Here is a 21,078-nt window from a genome sequence, read left to right on the forward strand (position 1 = left end):
TTTTTTTTTTTTTTTTTTTTTTTTTTTTTTTTTTTTTTTTTATATATTAGGGAATACTCACAATTGAAGCGTTGAAAATACGAGCTCCATCAATATGAAGTTTCAGATCATGTTTCGTAGCTAACTCTCCAACCTTATCAATATATTCTACGGGAAGACATTTGCCACCAGAACTGCATCGTAATCAAAGTTTTCACTCGTAATCATCGACTTTTCTTTCAACCAAAAAATGATACTCATAAAAGTTTTCGCTTTTCTTACTTGGCATGTGTATTCTCTAAACAAATGAGCCTAGTTGTTGGGAAGAACAGCTCTCCCTTAGGATTTCTAATGGCAGCTTCGATCAAATCAATGTCCATTGTTCCATCATCATTGTTCTTGATTGTTCTTGAATGGACTCCTCCAATGGTAGCAATGCCTCCATTTTCATAGACGTGGATATGGGAATTGTCTCCAAGAATCACTTCACTCCCTCTAATGTCACAATGTACAAGAACACTTATGAGATTCCCCATTGTGCCTGATGGAACAAATAGAGCTGCCTCTTTCCCCATCAACTTTGCCATCTCTGTTTCTAATTTGAGGGCTAAAGGATCATTGCCCAACACATCGTCGTCTACCTCCGCAATCGCCATTGCAGCTCGCATTGCTTCCGTTGGCTTCGTAACAGTGTCAGATCGTAAATCCACATTTCTTTTCACCATCTTCGTCAACTATATTATCATAGAGTTCATTATAAGAACATTTAAATTTCGTTTGATAACCGTTTGGTTTTTTTGTGTTCTACTTTTTACTCGTTTTCAAACATCAATCACGGTGAAACTAAGAAAACTTTTTTATAATTTTGTTTTTACTTTTGTATTTTAATTAAAAAGTTAAATACTTGAAAAAGATGAAATTTTAAAAAAAATCCCACTCTTAATAGATATTGTCCGCTTTAACCTCCTACATATTATCAGCTTCACTGTTTTAAAATGCGTCTACTATGGAGAGGGTCTAACATACTTCGACTAGTGTCTCGCACCGTCTAGTAACTAGCTATGATACCATTTGTAAGAGCTCAAGCACACCACCGCTATTATCTTGTTATCTTACTAGCGAGCTTCTTTTCAAAAAAAAAAAAAAAAATTATATTTTTCAAAAAATAAGTCAACTAAATATGTTTTTACTAATTCCCTGAAAAAAAAATGATGCTAGCAAAAGTTCCTTGAAAACTATTTTTTTTTTCCAAAATTTATACCTTAAAAAATAGAAATGAAAAGAAAAAAAAACCCGAATAAAAACAATCACGAACACAAAAGTATAAGCTTAGTCATATAACGCTTCAACCTCGCACTTAGCAAGGCAAAAACGCTAGCGAACTTCCAAAAAAAAAAGGGGGGGGGAACCTATTGAATTTAAACACGAGAAAATCAATATGATCGAGCTGCATAACGAAACATGCCTACATACAACATAACAGTAAAACGTCGAGCAATCATCAACTGACAACAAAACGATAATAGAGACGACAAGTCGGAGGGAAGAAAACATAACAAAAAAAAGGAAGGTTTTGTTGTTCTAACCTTTTGGATAAGGAAATTACACGACCAGTATTTGATCCTAGGAAACACCCAGAAAGCTGGAGGAAATTGAAGGTAAGGTTTGAAATTAATAGCCCTTTTGGTGTTGGAATTTGGGTGGGATTTTTAATTATAATATATATTACACTAATATTGAGAAAAGCTGATCCAACTTTGCTGGCTGCTCCACTTTTTCCACATAACAATTTCAAATTTTCTTCTTTTTTTTTTTTCTTTTAATATCTATTTTATCTTATCATATTCTAATGCGTTTTCGGATGTATTATGAGTATCGTTTCACTAAATTATGACCATTCATACAATACTTCATGCATGTTGTATATCATATGTCATGTAAACGGATTACATATACAGACGCTTACACCATGATATCATATGTACTCTTTCTTTTTTCTTCTACAATATGAGCGTGCGCTAACCCATAATCTGACTTAGAGGGTACGTACACGAGCCCATCTAATGAGTCCATGCACGAGTATGCGAACCATACATGCATTCAACCTTTTCAGAAACGAAATACTATGCACAATTATTCGAGATTATTGTTAAATAATTATAGATTAATGTATAATACTTATATATGACATGTTAATTGCTAAGGATAAGGATCAATAAAGTTTGGCTTTTAAGGGCATTATGAGTGCATCACGTATTATATACTTTATACCAACTTCCAATCAAATAAGGGTAAAGTTAAATGTGACATATTTATTTTTAAAATTTTATTGAAAAGTTATATAGATAAAGCATGCACTTAAATTTTAAAAGATTTCGGTTTATTTATTGGATGGGCACTATTTAAACTTTTAACACTAAAAATAGGCGGACGCTCAGAACGAAACAATCCCCTATGTGACGACGTAACTTTTGAACACTTCCCACCTCGACCGATAGTTTGCAAACACTTGAAAGAAAAAATAAGGGAAAGTAGTAAGTATAAAAATACACGGTAAACAATCTACTTGTAGGTTTTTATTGCATTCAATCCGTAATAGGTTTTCACGAGCTTTTCTCTAAGCTCAAGAAAGTTTAGGTCTAATCGTACATCTTTATGAGCTTCTATGTAGGTTTCAAAGCTCTAGAAACAACCATCTTAAGTCGACTACCAGGGTTGTCACAAGGCCCTCTTTAGGACCGGTTTACGGTATCGTGGCCTCAACCTTTGACCAGTTTCTACACAAAATAGAAGTACTCACCCTAACATCTACTTATGTAGTCTCAAGTCTCTTTTTAAGCTCGATTTACGAAATTGCAACGTTAGCCTTAACTTATTTCTGCATGCAATAGAAACACTCACCTTAAGATAACCACATGTGTAGCCCTAAGTCTCTTTCCAAGACCGATTTTATGGAATTGCGACGTTAGTCTTGGCCCATTTCTACGCGCAATAGAAACAATCACCTTAAAATAACTACTTGTGTAATCCCAAGTCCCCCTTCAGGATCGGTTTACAGAATCGCGGTGTTAGTCTTGACTCGTTTCTACATGCAATAGAAGAGCTAGCTACCCATGTGGTCCGAAGTCTCTCATCATGATTAGTTTACGAAACTGCGACATCAACCTTGATTTCTCTGCATACATAATAGGTCGTGATAACGTTATTCTTACTAATAAGGTTGTTAGGCTTTTTAAGTCATCCTTGTTGTGGAGGTCTCTTTCTTAGGTCATCTGTGCGATATAAATCTTATCTCGTGTTCTCGTGATGCTCGGGATCAACTCTTCTGGGCTAATCCAATCTCTAATTACTCTCACTCTAGATCTGATGTACTAGGTGTTAGGTCATGGAGCCTGATGCTTTATTTATAGCTGAGTCAACGGGTATACATAGTAAAGCTATATTTGGTAAATGACAATATAAAGTAAATTGTCAGTAAATAGCTATGTAGAGTAAAAAGCTATATTCTATATATAGTAAATAGTTATATATAATAAATGGTTATATCTGGTAAAGCTAAATATAGTAAGCTAAACCATATATATATATATATATATACCGACAGAGATTTGAAAATGTACTTTCTGTATTCTATGTATTCTCTCTTACTGTACCTACTTGAAGTCATCAATATAAATCCTTTAGCTAGAGTTCTCCTCGCATTTTCTCTATCATGTTCTTTGGTGTTCATCTAGATCGAGTGTGTGTGTTGTTGTGCAATCCTAACGCTAGGTTTATTTGAAACGTATTGTCCTCAGTCAACATAAATATCACCTTACCTCTAGTGTCCTAGTCTTAACATGGTTCACACATGCATGTTTTGTTAGAGCAGAGATTCCTATCGATCATCTAATGAACAAAAAATCATAATATAAGCCTACAAGCAAACTCGACGAGGAAAAAGTATTCATCAATCGTATAGAGCACAGATCGCAATATCCTATCCTCCATTCTAACACAGTCGAAAACATAGAAATCAACATGCATGGTAAATTCTCATCCTAGGGACATTTTGGTAATTTTTCTTAACACATATAGCATTCTCATCCAAATAGCTATTCTAGAGTATTAACCATGCATATCCTAATTGCCTAAGACAAGATATGCTCGCATGCTTACGCGTTCTAGTGATCCCTACAAGTATTACTTAACAAAGTCTAAGTCCCACTCGGTTTCAAAACCCAATGGAAAAATTTGATTCGACAATCTAAGATCTGATCCCACCACAAGGAAAAGATAACACACGAGTCACTTCTTACACTTATTGCGTAAGAGCCCAAGTCCTCTGCTAGCAAATATTGTCCTCTTTCGGGTTTCCCCTCAAGATTTTTAAAGCGCGTATGTTAGGGAGAGATTTTCACACCCTTATAAAGAATGCTCCGTTCTCTCTCCAACCGATGTGGGATCTCACAATTCACTCTCCTTCAGGACCCAGCGTCCTCGCTGAGACTCGTTCCCCTCTCCAATCGATATGGGATCTCATAATCCATCTCCCTTCGAGGCCCAACGTCCTTGCTAGAACTCGTTCCCCTCTCCAATCGATGTGATGATATCAATTCAGTTTTACAAGAGAGACCATATTTATTGGAATGATACGTAGGGATTAGAAGTGTTCTACACACCAACAATAGGCACATTATTTCCCATATGCATATGCATATACATATATTGAGCATACGAAGATTAAGCAGCAACATTGCTTCATAAGTTCTTGATTAGTTGCCATCTGCCGCTGCTATTCCACTCAGAGTTTGCTGCAAAACCGAAAGAATTGGGAAAGGTGTGAAAACTTATTCTTAATTTCGTTTAATCGTTATTGTCTCGAAATCGTTTTATGAACAAATGATGTCTTTAATAACTATGAAAGAAAATGTAATTATTAATATAAATTGTCACTGCGTAATTCACCGTAGAAAATAGTTTGAGAAATATAATTAGAATATTTAAAGAATGAGTCGGTAATGGTCACCTGAAAACAAGATAAAGTATACTCCACATCACTCGTTGAGATTTGATGATGGAGAACCATTCGAGCCCTGCAAGTAAGTTTAATTTTTTTTAAAAATATATTAGATAAACAAAGAATTGAATATATTTTATTTTAAAATATTATATTATAAATAAACAAGGTGAAGATTTAAACCTAATAGTGATTTTATGGCTCGAGATATATCATATTTTAGTCGTTGATTAATATAGAGGGCAAAAGTGGGTTCATCGAGAATAAGCATTTTGGAGACGTCGTGAATCACTTTGAGATCATCGCTCTCCATGGGAGATTCCCTTGATCCAATTCGAAAAAAGCACAAGAAAAAGCTTAAAAGAAGCCATTGGGGAAGGGAGAGTCGAGCAGCAAAAGAAGGGGAAGACGATAGTGTGAAGCCCTAAATACCTTGTGTGTTAGGTTTATTTGTATCACAGTCCTGATTACATTTCTCCAGTAAATTAAGTTAAAAATGAACTAGATCGGATTGAACTAAGATGTCATAAGCTGGAGACATACATCGCACGTGCTCCTTTGAGAGGCCAACGTCAACCTCATAGGCGGAGAGCGATTTATTACATTTGGACTTAAGCCTAAGGTCAAAAGTGTCCATAAAAGGAAGTAGAGAGATCTATGGAGTAAGTATGTTTTAAATTTTTATAAGTGTTCAACCCTACTTTTAATATTGAAATTTGAATGGTTAGACACTATATTAGTAGAACATTATTTATATTATATTTTTACTTATAAAATATTATAGAATTTAGCCCGATGAGAGGTTTCCACACTCTTACCAAGGTGAGATCTTCCTCTCTCCAACCAAGGTGAGATCTCACAATCCACCCCTTCATGGCTCAACGTCCTCTTTTGGGCTAGGAATAGGTTTTCACACTACAAAGAATGTTTCGTTCTCCTCCCCAACAAATGTGAGATCTCACAATCCACCCCCCTTCAGGGTCTAGCGTCCTCTGGCACTCGTTCCCCTCTACAATCGATGTGGGATCTCATAGTTCTTTTATAAAATATTATAGAATTTATAGATTTTCCTTTCGCAAGGCTCCCTCTCAAGGTTTTTAAAACACGTCTACTAAAGAGTGGTTTTCACACCCTTACAAAGAATGTTTTGTTCTCCTCCTTAAGGTTTCCACACCCTTACAAAGAATGCTCTGTTCTCCTCCCAACACCCTTACAAAGAATGCTCCATTCTCTTCCCCAACAGCCTTACAAAGAATGCTCCATTCTCCTCCCCAACCGATATGCCCGATATGAGATTTCACAATCCACCCCTTTCAAGGCCCAGCACACCACTAGCAGCTTTCTCTTTCAGGCTTTCCCTCTAAGTTTTTAAGACAAGTCTACCAAAGAAAGGTTTCCACACACTTATAAAAAATGTTTCCCCTTTCGAGTTTCTCCTTAAGGTTTTTAAAACGTGTTTATTAGAGAGAGATTTAGACACCCTTATAAATAATGTTTCATTCTCCTCTCAACCCATATGGGATCTCACAGTTGAAGTAAAATTATACTAAAAAATGAAAAATTATCAATTACAAAGATTCTTTAAACCCAACCAATCTTTAAAAAAAGATATTACAAAGAACAAAGAAAATCTCTATAGAGAACCTCCATTCCGATGCTTAAAAAAAAAACATGTTAAATTTCGCAAGAATAGAGATTAAAATAGATGGTAAAGAAAGTTCCTTATCTCCGCCCCACTCCATAGACGTCCCTAAAAGGGTATGTTTGGTATTTTTTTTAATTTGAAAAAAAAAAAAAAAAAAGCTCATTTTAGCCTAATTACTTGTTAACATCTACATTGATAGTTTGTTCTAAATTCTATGCTTTTTAAAAAGTAATTTGGAGTGTTTCCCAACCAAAAGCAAAAAGTATTACAACACTTTTTGCAATTGTTCTAAACCCCACTTTTATGCTCCTCCAAAGGGCATATGCAAATGTTCAACAAAAGTTATCCTAAACTGAAAACTGAGTATTAAAGAATATAAGAACATAAAAAGATCAAAGGGTTAGGATTTTAGGATACACCTTGTTTTGCCGTCTAGCATCATAAAAATGCCACGTTCTTCCAAGCTTTTACACAATGTTTCCACTGAAATTTTGCTATCTTCTTCCATCTCAAAGAATATCTAATATCATATCACACAAGCCTCAATCAATTTAATCCGATTTTAAAAATATTTCAATCTGATCCTTAATTATGATACCGATGATAATATTGCATGATATCATATTAATTTTATTGAATGATACTCACAATGTTTGTTTCAACTGATTTTGGATCCACCTTCACTCCGTTGATTTGGTTCAATCCACCTGTATAATATTAACCCCATGAGACAAGACGAGATATAAGAGAACAAAGAAAAGTAAATAATTGAAAAGAATGAAGAAGAGCATATAATGTTACTAGCTAGGAGCTTGGCGTTGTGATGATCAGTTGCAAGTTTTGGGACATTCTCTTTGATAGCAATAAGCGCAGCTGCACAAAGGATGCCTATCTGCCTCATTCCTCCTCCCAATGTTTTTCTTACCCTTTTAGCCTAATATTATACGTTCAACCATTGATATCAAACGAGAAATATTTTCTAAATTATACGTTTTTCTAATTTAAATTTGATATTCAATAGACCCCGAAGATAACATGAGTCATTTTAGGATATTTTGTCATCACTCACATACATTTAAAGAAAATTATTTGAACAGATTGTTTTAAAACTATTCAATAAAATTCTTTGAATGGGTCACTTTCTAAGAAAATTCTATGAATTGGTCATTTGAGCATACTTTGTCCCCACTCACATGTTTCTTAGAAAAATTTCACCCAATATAGAATTGTTCAAAGCAAAATATACTTAAATTTGGAGTTTCTATGATTGAACCACCGAAAAAGAAGTACACGTTGGTATAATTAGTAATTTTCAATTCTTTTAATAATTTCTAAAGTATCATATTCTCAAGATTGTTTTCATTTCAATATTGTCTTAGTTCATTCATGCACCCTCATTTGCTCACATGCTGTAAAAAGTTATTTTCGAATAATTTATCTATCCAATTTTTTTTTTTTAAATGTTAATTCAAATTATTTTTTATTTGAAAAGATCTTAATTTAATTTATTTTTTTCAACCTAACTTTTTTTTCTTTGACTAATACATTTTGTTAAGTCTATTTAATATTCTCTCTTTAAATATATATATATATATATTTTTTCCATTTCTCTAACTTTATTGTATTTAACTTCTCAAATTTTTATTTTAATGTCGGTACACTTTTCTTAACTTTTAAAATTAAAAAATGGTTATAAAACAAGATTTTAAATTTTAGTTTAAAAATTGAAAAAATCAAAACCATCGATGACTATAAATTCAAAACGTTACCTTGGCAATGAAGCTTTTGGAGCCAACGATAACTGACCCAACAGGTGCACCCAAACCTTTTGATAGGCAAACCTAATGAATTAAAAATAAAAGTTGTGAGATATAATAATGTATTACGATGGTTGAATTTGTTCCTATATTAAAATTTAGAACACAATACGCTTGAACTTACTGATACTGAATCAGCCGTTTGTACCAATCGATCAACAGAAACACCAAGTGCCTGAAAATAACGTTTAAAATTCTCTTTTGTAAGGTTAACTTTTTATATATATAAAAAACAAAAAAAGTTACTTTTATAGGAATATTCTATAGGGGCATCAAAGACATTGTTTATATATATATAATTATAGAATACTTACAATCGAAGCATTGAAAATACGAGCTCCGTCAATGTGAAGTTTAAGACCATGTTTCTTAGCCAACTCTCCAACCTCATCAATATATTCCACGGGAAGACATTTGCCACCAGAACTGTATTTTCATTCATCAGAACCAATTAAAAGTTGCTAAACTATTTAAAATATCCTTAAACTTTTAGGAAGTTTAAGTTATGCAAATAAATTTTGAATTTGTTTCGGAAAATACTTTTAAAGATTTTTTTTCATAAAATAAGATGAAAAGTCATGCTATGAATCATGTATAAAATCAGAGAGCGTACGTGTCATCGTTTAATAACATCATTAACCTAATTAAAATGGTGACAAATGGGTAAAAAATTATTGTCTAAACAAATAGGAACACTACCATCTTAATTTTCTATATATATATATATATAGTTCTAAATAATATAGTGTACGCCGTTCTAATTTTTACCTGATAGCTATCATATTAGCGGAATTTTTGTAACAGAGTACACCACTAACAAATATTGTCTGCTTTTGCCCATTATATATCGCCGTTGGCCTCACGGTTCTAAAACACATCTGCTAGGGGAGGGTCTAGCCCTACTCCAACCAGTGTTTCGCACCGTCGAGTGACTGACTCTGATACCATTTGTAACAGTCAAAGCAGACAATATCTACTAATACTGGGCTTGAACGGTTACAAATGGTTTCAGAGTCAGTCACTGGATAGTACGAGGCACTAGTCGGAGTAGGGTTAGACCCTCTACTCAGTAGACGCGTTTTAAAACCGTGAGGCTGACAACAATATGTAACCGGCCAAAGTAGACAAAATCTACTAGCTGTAGATATTTTTAAAAAAAACCAAACCTATAATTTAATCTTAAAAGTTTAGCATCCTTACTTGGCATGAGTATTCTCCAAACAGATAAGCCTTGTTGTTGGGAAGAACAGCTCTCCCTTAGGATTTCTAATGGCAGCTTCGATCAAATCGATATCTATTGTTCCATCATCATTGTTCTTGACTGTTCTTGGATGAACTCCTCCAATGGTAGCAATGCCTCCATTTTCCAATATGTGGATATGGGAATTGTCTCCAAGAATCACTTCACTCCCTCTAATGTCACAATGTACAAGAACACTTATGAGATTCCCCATTGTGCCTGATGGAACAAATAAAGCTGCCTCTTTCCCCGTCAACTTTGCCATCTCTTCTTCCAACTGCAAGGCTATCGGGTCGTACCCCAACACATCGTCATCAACCTCCGCGATCGCCATCGCAGCTCGCATCGAATCAGTCGGTTTCGTCACCGTGTCGGATCGCAAGTCCACCTTTCTACTCACCATCTTCACCAACTATGTTGTCAAAGAGATGGACAAAAAAAAATAATTGGATTAATTATCTCCCAAAAAGTTGGAGGTTCAAATCTACCGACTCCGTCACAAACAAAAACATAAAAATTTCACTCACTTTAGATATGGACGAAACCCACTATTTAGATTGAGCTGTAAATGAAATTTATAGCTTTTTCTCAATATATTATCAAAAAAAAAAAAAAAACACAAAAATACTCATTTATCATATGCTTTTGAGGAGAGAAACAATAGAAGAACATGAAGAAGCAAAAACAAAAATCGAAATGAATTTGTTTGGTAAGAAACTACCGAAAGATCCAAGGCTTCAGGCTTCTGACGATAATTTGGATTTGTCTTGTTCGATATTTGAAGTGCTTTTTGGGTGTGCTAAAAGAATATGAATAAGGGAATCTATTTAGAAGAAAACAAAAGAAAAAAAAAAAGAATATGAGACTCGATTCATATCCATTGGTGGTGTAATATCAACTTTTTAACTTTATTTGATTCTTTGGAATCAACGCATTAAGAACTAATAAACTGTTTCCACGTTTATTGAAATGAATTTTTTTTTTGTTTGTTCAATCCAACTCTTTTACTTATTCATTGTCGGTCTCACGGCCCACATCCTTCACATCTCTAGATCGACGAGTCAACCGCGGTCCAAGCCTGCAGCCTAATAGCGGCACAAACCCACGACCGGAGGTCCATAATCGACCCTGCCTGACTATACTCAAATTGACTCGTGACCTAACCATACTCGCGCCTCGACTCAACACGCCCTAACCTACTCGAAACACTCTAGTCGACCTGAAGCCATCCACATGTGCATGGCTTGCTTCTCGACTAACCTCAACTACAGTGGAGTTGGGCAAACTTATTTGGCTCGACTCTGACTTTTTAAAGCCTCGGGATTTGTTTCCTACCATTTTAACCCTCCCATAGTCGATTTTGATATTTTCAAAGGCATTTAAGATGACTTCAACGGATCTCAAAAAATCAGCAATTTCTACTTAGCCTTTATCCTTTTTATAGGTTCATTAGGGTTTTTGTTGGTTAGAACTTCAAGTTATCTTGGTAGGGATTTGATATCTTTATTTCCGTCTCACCAAATAATTTTTTTTTCCACAGGGATTGTAATGTCTTTCTATGGGACTGCAGGTCTCTTTAATTAGCTCCTATGTGTGGTGCACAATTTTGTGGAATGTAGGTAGCCGTTACGATCGATCGAGAGAAAAGAAGGAATAATGTCTATTTTTCGTTGGAGGTTTCCTCAAAAAATCATGGGTAATTTAAGGTGTCTAAGCTAAAATTAGAGAGTTTAAGTATGAGCATTAGGTAGATTAAGCCACTCAACCAGTTCTAACTTGAACATTAAGAGATAGGTTCAGTCTAGCTCTAAGGATAAATTAACGACAATAGCTTAAGCTATTTAGGTAAGTCATCGTACTGTTGGCTTAGTTGGATATTTGATTGTTGTATGAACAATGCATGTCTTGTGACCCTACATGTGTCATATTCTATGATTGTATGACATGTATTATCTTACGCTTACGATATGTTTATGTTATGTCATGGAGGTATGTTATGTTAGGTTATATCATGCTATGTTATGTCATATTATGCTATGTTATCTGATGTCATGTTATAAGTTATGTTATGATATAATTATGTCAGGTTATAAGTTATACTATGAAATAATTATGCAAGGTTTTAAAGTTATAATATAGTTATAATATGTTATCAATGATACATGATGCATAGCCCTAGAAACCATGTGGCTAATTATAAAAGATGAGATAAGTATTATGCAAGTTACGTCATGAATGAAAGAAGGTAAGATTTGTATCTTAAACATATGTCATGAATTTAAGTTATGGAAACTTCTTGCATTTATATGTGCTATGTGTATGGGGATACTTCCCTGTTATGATTAGTACGGATGCATACGTTACGATGTTTATGTTTTCCATGATATCATGTGAGTTCTTTCCCTCTGTGATGTCCAATGGCATGAACGTGCATTAGTTCAACGAAATAGGCCCACATAGTACGTCTATGAGCCTGTTTGGTGGGTCCATGTGCATCGTGTGAGAGAGAAATACCATCGTGTGAGAGAGAAATACGACACATCCAACTCTGTCTGGACTGAAAAGTAGAGCTCAAGGCCATGCAATTAGTCATGTCATGCACATAGTAGAGTCTCTATTATATTAAGGAAAATAGGGTCGTTAAAGAACTATGCTCACTAATCTGATTCCCTCGATTGCGCAAAATGCTTTGAATTCAGATTTGTCACTCTTCTTGATTGTTAGACATCAGACATTTAATCTTCAAACCGGTTTGATTTTCAACTTCAGCTTTTCCAAAGGTGGCAAACATATATGACTTGTGTTTTAAGAAATAAATTCATACCTTTCTACTGAAATCATCAATGAAAGTGACGTAAAACTTAGATCCACCAAGTGACGAAATTGGAGATGGTATCCTAAACATCTATATAAACCATTTTCAATCATACTTTCTTTGATTATCTAGCAACCTTTACGAGTCTAACAAGTTTTTGTTAACTCAAAAAATAGTTCTCAGAGAGACTCGTATTAACATATTCCAAACTTTCTAAAATTCTTTTTACAATTAGTATCTTCTTTCTTTAACGTTCATATGTCTAATTCCAATGTGTCATATACTTGAACTAGAAGCACTCTCAATAATAGTATCCATGTTTATACTCCCTCTAGTGGTGTATAAGGTTTAAGATTTTATGTCACGTCCTATCACTATTCACACTCTTCCACAAACTCTTTCCAATCCCTGTTGCATAACATGTGGTCGAATAGACTAATAAAGATTAAACTCTTTTCGAGACTAGGAATATATGTAACATACTTCCGTGTCCACTGATTTACTACTAGAGTATATATGCAAATATTCTCATTTCCTTCCATCTTCAAGACTTTGTGGTTGCCAAGATACACTTTCTCGAAATTTTCATATTAGAAATTTCGAAACAATTCCTTATTTCGAGATGAATGAAAAAATGCACCTGAATCCAAAATTCAAGATTCATTAGAGTTTTGTACACTAAGGATTAGATCATCCCTAGAATCTTCTATGGAATTTATAGAATTATTATCATCTCACGATTTGTGATTGATAATGATTCTGTTTATTCTTTAGTTTGTATAATTTGTGTGAAAGTGTCCTATTTCTCCACAATTCCAACACATCCTATTTGGTCTGTTTAGAGATTTTTTTCGTCTTTTTTTTTTTTTTTTGACAATATTTGTTTCAGCTCTTCGATTGATTCTTTCCCTTCCATCAACACTAAGAACCTGTCCAATGAATTCTCAATTTTAAGAATTACGTCTCAAATTTCATCCAACTTCAGTTTCTTAAATCTAAGGAACTACTCATCACAACTACAGTATCTTATGACATGGGTAAAGATAACATCAAACTCAATGTTTAATTTCATATTCAAAATTAATTCCCACAAATCTTGTGTAAAGAATCCAACTTCACTCCAACTAAAGTTCATGAAATTTTTCTGATACAAATAATCTTTAATTTTTCATATTTCATAAACTAAAATCAAATTCATCAAACTTCTAAACTTTGATCTGTCTTCTAACTTTGGCATCAATTGTTAGGATCGCAGAACTCGCACACTTCATCTACAGGAAGAACAAGAGAGAGAATGCCATGAAAAATGACTTCTCGTATGTACAGTCATAGAGACTTGGAAGAATATTGAAAATACATCTTCAAATAACAACGTATAAATAAATAAATAAATAAATACATAACCATATGTGATAAATATTAAAAAAATTCTTACGTCCTTGAGCAATTGAAGAGAATATATTTTAAATGATTTATACGAAATGGAGGCAATTGTCAATGGGAAGATTTTCCCACGAATATGGTGCTCCAAGAAATTATTTTATATTAGAGCATTTCAAAAGGAACAAGAATGATATCAATGGATTTATTTCAAACAAAGATTATAAGATATTAGAGATGGAATATGTCGTAGTTTATTCATATACTCTTCCTTTACTCGGGTGTCATAAGAATACTTTGACGGCCAAAGAAGCTCTTTGAAACGCTTTAATTTGAACGCTTCGAGTTCAAAATTCGATCAGAATTTCAAATTTATTCTAGTTTCGTATGTTTAAAACAAAAAAATATTTTGGATAATTTTATTTTAAGCTACGCAATAGAGACTCAATGCAAGCAGGTGTTAGCTCATGGAGTCAGAAGTGTTTATTCAAGGGAAGTATGAATGATCTAATCTATGAGCTACGAGTGAGGGTAGAAAAGAAGTTACACAAAACCCTTCCTCATCTTCTAGTTTTAAGAGAGAAAAAATCCCAGCCACCTCCTTTTGATAGAAGCACCAACTAACGCAATGGATTAAGCACTATAAAAACCGTCAAATTTTCTAAACCTTATATGGGCAATTGACTCTGATTATGACATAGTAAATTATTTTTGTCTTTCTATAAGATTGTTGGGGAAGATTTTTATATCATTTGAGTCAAGTCACTATGCCTCGACTGAATAAAAAAGAACCCTTGAAGTGTAATAAATTGTTTCACATTGCTTTTTCGAAAGTTATTCCGAAATTCAATGCCTAGAAACCCATAGTTTAAGGGTAATACTGATTGTGAACCAATAATAGAGTATATCTCATTTATTAGGGAAACGATTAAATACAAAGCATATATCCTTCAAGAACATACCAAAAAACAAGCATTAGATACCCTATATTGCTATCAAACCTTGTATTTTTAAAATTAAAAGATAGAACGAATATTAGTATTGTCGAGAATAAAATATGGAGGTTGATAAAGATACGGGAAATATTTATATTTATATTTATATTTATATTTCAAGTAAGTCTTCTTCTCCAACCCTTCGTTCCGTCAATTGTGTAAGTCTCATGCAATCTCATGTTTTGGGGTTCGCGTTGGTCAAGTTAGATGTAAGTTGTTGGGATTTGAGTTAGTCACGTTATGAATGAGATAATTTGTAATGACCTTAAATTTTCTACCTAAGGTCGCTACGGTACAGATAATAACGTCGACATTAAATTTTGCATGTTTCATTTATTACTTTGGAATAAAACTAATATAAAGAAAATAAATAAACGAAAACAATACAAATGAAACTTCATGTACTGACCTATGTACTACTAAATAGAAATACAACTCAACCTATACTAACCTATACTGCTAAATGAAAATGAAATTCCATCCTATATGGTCTACTAACTGAAAATACAATTCAATCTATACTAACCTATACTACTAAATTAAATGTGAATCTATTCTATGCGTGTCCCACAGTCTCGACGTCAAATTTATTACGAACTGGGAAAATGGGTTTGACAGACTAACACTCTGAAAGCCCCTCTATGACTGCACAGCTCTCAAATGCTTCTCTACCTCAACCAGTAGCCTACGAACTCCTGACAAAGAAAGGGTGAGTATATAAATATATACAGTAAACAACCCACTTGTATGCCCTCATCGCATCCTTAACCTAATAAGAGACCACGGACTTTACTCTAAACTCTAGGTGAAGGGTTTTTGTTATTCACAGCCTTCGATAGCTAGCTTAGCCTACGCAACGCGAATTGGTATCCGATGCTGCGACACAACCTCAAAGATTTATCTCTATCAAGTGGGAACAACATGGTGAGTGCTAGCTTGACCATCATCCATGGATTAGACAACTCGAAAATAGTGACTCATTCCCGACTCTTATGATTGCTTGGAAGATGTAAATAGTGACTCAAAAGTTAAAGTTGATTTGAATTCATAAAATTATTGAAGGAATCAAAGTTAACTTAGAACATATGAATAGACAGTGGACTCTGACAAAAATATGAAAAGTTGTCGAATTTTGTTGTTGTATTTGTCCCCTTTTTTGAAAGAGACTTGCTTGTGAAAGAGTAATGAAAGAAAACTCCGTGACGGATTGGGAGAGGAATAAAGGAATTTTTATACAAAAATCAGTGAAGTTTCTCAAGAAATGCTCAAATATGATTAGAGAATTAAAGAACTATACAATATGGGATTCTCTTTTAATGGAGTCCGGAATCAAAAAAGCTAATGCTTTAATTTTTGACACCCGAATAATGAAGAGATACACGAATGAATTAGAACTATATTCGAATGAAAGTAATCTTGAGGATCGGATGACAATGAATTGAAAGTTACTACATATACCAATAAGCTAGTGCTCCGGGCCCTTTTTTCGATGACTCTTTTTAGTATGTGGACATAGATTTTAGTAACGTGACCATGTCGCTGAAGAATGTCAAGGCCATCAGAGGTTGAATCCGAATTTCAAATCCTGATCCGAAACTTGGGTATGAGTCATTATACTGAATTTCTTTGTGATACAAATTATCGTTCTAAATGAAGAGAAGAATGGATGGGTCCAAGTCGGTTGATTAGATTATTTTAAGATGGTAATTGTGAGTACTTTTACATAAAACGTGTTCATGATCTCATGCGTATATCCGGGTCTCACAAAAATATTATTTTTTTTTTGCCAATAAATAAATAAAATATAGTTACAACTTCCAAAAGGAAGATTGGTTGTAAATGGGTATATGCAAAAAGGAAGACTCTTCTAACATACGTTATACGGTCGACTTGTGGCTAAAGGCTATGCGCATAAAGCTATCTTCCATTTGAATTTTGATGGTTTTGGTTGTTCAATTTAATCTTGAGCTTGCACAACTCAACGTTAAAACTACTTTCTTGCATGGAGATTTGGAAGAAAAAATATATATGGCATAGCTAGTTGGTTTTCGAGTAGTTGGGCAACAATATTTGGTATGCAGATGGAAGAAATCTTTGTATGGGTTAAAGCAATCTCCTCGCCAACATTTCAAGAAGTTTGATCACTTCATGGTGGAGCACAAGTACACTTATAGTCAATTTGATCATTGTGTGTATTTATGGTGCCTTGATGATGGCTTAGCGTTAATCTATTTGTGTAGATTGCTTCCGAGAGACAGATTGAGATTGTTAAGCATCGTTCCACTACTGTTATTTGTTTACTATGGTTGGTGGACCTGTTTGTTGACGTTATTTGTACTTTTGTATTGATGGTCGTCACTAAAACTTTCAAGAATACTATTTAGTTAATGACTTGGTATTGCTCAAAAACACATAAAGGTGTTCTATGATATATAGAGTGCTATTCGTTTGTTAAAGAACCAAGTCCATCGTAATCATAACAAGCATATTAATATCTAATTTCATTTTGTTCAAGAAATTGTAAATGAATGAAAAAATGAATGGAACATTCGTTTATTAAAATTTGGAACGGTTGATAATCCTATTAAAATTTGGAAAGGTTGATAATCCTCCAGATTTGTTGACAAAGGTTGTTGCTCGTAAGAAGTTCCAACATTGTTGAGAATTATCATGAAGATTTGGTTAACGAATCTTTATATTTTTTGCACATCCCCACTTCGGTTCATGTACCTATTGACCTATGATATGTGGGGTTAGTGTCATTCTTTATTAGTCTAGAGGCCATTGAAAAAAAAGTGAGTCTAGAGGCCATTGAAAAAAAAGTCCAAGGATGTTTAGGAAACAAAAGGAAATAAACTCCAACTCTTACCTCAAAAATGTCATAAAATAAGAAGTAACAATAAGAATAAAGTATGGTAAAAACGCGAGTATAATAGAATGTATTTAGTAAATTTGGCAAGTTAATCTATACCTTACACTTTCAAAACATTCGAACCAACACCCCGTTAAGGATTAACCGAGAAGAGACTACACCTCCTTCAATACCGAGTCCGAGAACGAAGGAACCTTCGTGCTCCAGAGAACAACTATGAACAATCTTCATGCCATTTCCATGTATCTCTAATGTGAGTTGTGGAGGGAGATGGTGTTGAACCGATAACATGTGGGACAGAGTATAATAGAAATGAACAAGTGAAGTGTCATCAATACTCATATGCATAATGAAAGCTTTAATGAAATATTTCTTATATGAAAATCCTACAAAAAGAAAGCAATACAAATCTTGTTTCAGCATATCATCGCAGCCCTTCTCTTCTTCTCTTCATGGAATTAGTATCTCTTTCTTTCTCTCTCCCTCTCTTATCCTACTGGAAAAAAAAACAAGCCGCAAAACAATCTGAATCATCTACATCATCCTACACATTTGATCCCGTTGCTTCCTCGTCGCCACGAGGGAGTTCTACGACATCATTATTAGAAGAATCCAGATTAGTCGAATTCACATCCGAGTTTCCAGCTTCGATCACAGGTTGCTGAGTTTCGACATCTTTACCTTCCTTGACAATATCGGTACCACATTCAGCATTTTCGATAGGAGCAGTTCCATCAACCAAATCATTGCTGATCTTATTTTCCACTGTACCGGGCACGTCTGGAGTGCCATTAGCAGGAGGGACCACGAGTTCTTGTGAAGGAACGTCGATGGTTTGACTCTTATCAGAATCATCGAAAGCCTTGTCAGACGATGATGCATCATTCTCTGCCACTGCAGAAGGTAGTTTGTCATCAGGTAAACCAATATCCGAGCTCACTGCAACACTTTCTTTCTCTGCGTCGATATCCATGGCATTAGAACCTTCATGTTCATGTCCCAAGGAAGAGTTTTGTTGTTCACCCGCTAATTCATTGGGAGGCATAGAATTTTCACCATCAACTGCTAACGCAAACACAGCTTCAGAACTATCAGCATTTTCTCCTACAGTTCGATTAGCCTCAGCCTCGGCCAACTGAAGAGCACGGTTCTCCGCTGCAATTTCTTCTTCCTTTAGTGCCTGTGCCTTGCGCTCGTCCATGATTTTCGTCATCTTTTCCAAGTCCGCAAAAAGGTTCCCATAACGTAGCTGCAGAGTTCTCTCCAGCTCTTTTTGTTTCTGAACCTCCTCCCAGATACCACTAATCCTGTGTGAAGCAGCTGACATCTCTTGCTTTTTAAGAGCTTCAAAGCACTCCAGCTCTGTTGCTGCAGTGTCTATCTGCTTGAAAGTTGCCTCAATTTGCGGCCAAAGGCTTTGTTTTGACCGTGTCTGAAATGTCAACAAACAACAAATTAGGCTTCCAAATTTCACAAGGTGTTGTAATCAGTTTTGTAGTTCTTTAAGAACATTACAGAGCAAACACTATCTCCCAGCACACATCCTTAACAAATCGAAACCCTTCCAGCACACATCCTCCACCCCTCGAGTGTTTAATGATCAGTATACAAAGAACGTTACCAAGCAACACAAGAAAAGGAGAGAATGAGAAAAATGGCTTCAGCAATAAATGAGTGAATTGGAATATAACTTATGAGAAAAGGAAGTAAACAGCTTTGTAGAGATCAATTGTGTTTCCATATCTTTCAAGATAACTTGGAAGTATAGAACACAAGGTGTATGAGAAACACAATAATTTTCACTCGTTTGATGAAGAGAACTGCACAAAGGACCCAAAGAAAAGTTAGCATGAAGCAAAACGAAAGCACAACTGTAACGCTACGAGGCTACCTACTATGCTCTACGAAAAGCCCCGCAATCACCCCAATGGACTGCCTTAACCATATGAGAAATAATTCCAAGGAGATAAGGTAAAAGTGAACAGTGGAATCTCAGCTGTTTGTATCGTTTCCTCCCAATTTCTACCTATGTAATTATTAAGGACTTTCCTTTTTTTCCATCAGCCCAATGGACTGCCTTTACCATATTCAACTAATTAATCTTGGCCTTTTCCATGAATAAATGACCACAAATATTCAGTACAGATTAGCACATAGACAGAAACACGACAAATAAAGAAAGGAAGAGAGAAAATCAACCTAAAAATCCCTAAAATATCTATTATTCCTTACCCACCAAACACCCTAAAGAACAGTGAAAAAAGCCCAACCTACCATAAAAAAACACCCCTGTAAGACTAAGGAAGATGAATAACCTCAAACCATAAGAGAGCAAGAATTGTTCCTCGCCAAGCGCACCTCAAACTGAGAAACAATCGAGTGAACTATCTCCTAAGAATATGGTCTAGGTCCTCCACAACACTCCTAAAGAGAACTCCCCCTAGGTGTTCACCCTGCCCAAGAAACAAAGTTCAACCGAGGCATCCCAAAGCAAAGAAAGAAGGGTTAACCTTCATTCATTTCCCTATCAAATAAAACATGACGGAGATCAAAGGAAAAGATGAAATATGGGGTCATACCGATGGCAAAGTTTCGAAGCATATAAATCATAAAGAACAAGAAATTTAAGCAAAGAGACCTATCCCCCTCTCAAACATAGATATTTGTCCCATTCCCTACGAAGCATCTCACAAACTGAGGGGAGACCAAAAGAAATCACTTTCCAGGTTTTCTAAAAGTGCCGTGAGTACCTCTACCCGAAGTTCACTCGATAGGGTTTGGATTGTATTTGCACACAATAACTCGACGCCACAGGGTATCCATCTCCTTGAAGAAGTGCCAAAGTCATTTGGCCAACAAGGCTTCACTATGCCGCCTCAAGTTACAATACCCCCGACAGGGCTCTTTTTCAACAAAAGCCTAAAAAGATGGGAGGGGAGTGATCCGCTTTCGTCAAGATAGAGGTCACCAAATGTGACCTCTTATCAGATAGTTGATATAAGCAAAGAAATAGAGAGTTAAGAGGTTTACCACGCACCTAAAAATTTTCCAAAAAAATAGGTTTGAGAACCCTCCCCAGCAAAGAATTTGACAAACTGAAAGAACATGTGGAAACCCAAAGCAATAGCCAACGAAAAGTTGCAGAGAGAAAAATGGAATAACCATAGGTCATACACTTGGAACCAAAACTCCAAAGGAGAGTATTTAGAGTGGGGCGCACTGCAAGTCCTATTTCTGTTCTTGAGGCGCACTCCAAATCCTATTTCTTTTCTTCTTTTTTCTTCTTTCTTTTTCTTTTTCTTTTTTTTTTTTTTTTTTTTTTTTTTTTTTTTTTTT

At 34.9% G+C, this 21,078-nt stretch overlaps 3 protein-coding genes across 8 annotated transcripts in view; all 3 read right to left on the minus strand.

The window, feature by feature from the left end:
• LOC111440845 (probable low-specificity L-threonine aldolase 1) overlaps window positions 1-1,709 on the minus strand; it is a 4,443-nt gene extending 2,734 nt beyond the window's left edge. The window contains exons 1-3 of the mRNA XM_023077662.1: window positions 1,566-1,709; window positions 262-713; window positions 62-173 (exon numbers count right to left, since the gene is read on the minus strand). Of these exons, the coding sequence (XP_022933430.1) occupies window positions 62-173; window positions 262-704 (555 nt within the window). The 5' untranslated portion in view covers window positions 705-713; window positions 1,566-1,709. The remainder of the gene's footprint in view (window positions 1-61; window positions 174-261; window positions 714-1,565) is intronic.
• Window positions 1,710-4,579: 2,870 nt separating this feature from the next.
• LOC111440844 (probable low-specificity L-threonine aldolase 1) overlaps window positions 4,580-21,078 on the minus strand; it is a 21,421-nt gene continuing 4,922 nt past the window's right edge. Inside the window, exons 1-11 of one of the 5 annotated variants that reach the window (XM_023077661.1) lie at window positions 10,402-10,440; window positions 10,208-10,242; window positions 9,641-10,083; window positions 8,755-8,866; window positions 8,565-8,615; window positions 8,393-8,464; window positions 7,425-7,557; window positions 7,272-7,330; window positions 7,043-7,143; window positions 4,988-5,054; window positions 4,580-4,772 (exon numbers count right to left, since the gene is read on the minus strand). In XM_023077661.1, the coding sequence (XP_022933429.1) occupies window positions 4,734-4,772; window positions 4,988-5,054; window positions 7,043-7,143; window positions 7,272-7,330; window positions 7,425-7,557; window positions 8,393-8,464; window positions 8,565-8,615; window positions 8,755-8,866; window positions 9,641-10,083 (1,077 nt within the window). In that variant the 5' untranslated portion in view covers window positions 10,208-10,242; window positions 10,402-10,440 and the 3' untranslated portion in view covers window positions 4,580-4,733. Of the gene's footprint in view, window positions 4,773-4,987; window positions 5,055-7,042; window positions 7,144-7,271; window positions 7,331-7,424; window positions 7,558-8,392; window positions 8,465-8,564; window positions 8,616-8,754; window positions 8,867-9,640; window positions 10,093-10,207; window positions 10,363-10,401; window positions 10,449-14,849; window positions 14,860-21,078 lie in introns of those variants that run through there. The other 4 variants (XM_023077660.1, XM_023077659.1, XM_023077658.1 and 1 more) reach the window with 4 other exon arrangements.
• Window positions 18,047-21,078, minus strand: part of LOC111440842 (cell division cycle 5-like protein) — an 11,386-nt gene continuing 8,354 nt past the window's right edge. For both annotated transcript variants that reach the window (XM_023077655.1, XM_023077656.1), the window contains exon 4: window positions 18,047-19,174. In XM_023077655.1, coding sequence (XP_022933423.1) covers window positions 18,287-19,174 — 888 coding nt within the window. In that variant the 3' untranslated portion in view covers window positions 18,047-18,286. The remainder of the gene's footprint in view (window positions 19,175-21,078) is intronic.

This window comes from Cucurbita moschata, unplaced genomic scaffold (assembly GCF_002738365.1).
Source record: "Cucurbita moschata cultivar Rifu unplaced genomic scaffold, Cmos_1.0 Cmo_Scf00003, whole genome shotgun sequence".
In the NCBI taxonomy this organism is placed as follows: domain Eukaryota; kingdom Viridiplantae; phylum Streptophyta; class Magnoliopsida; order Cucurbitales; family Cucurbitaceae; genus Cucurbita; species Cucurbita moschata.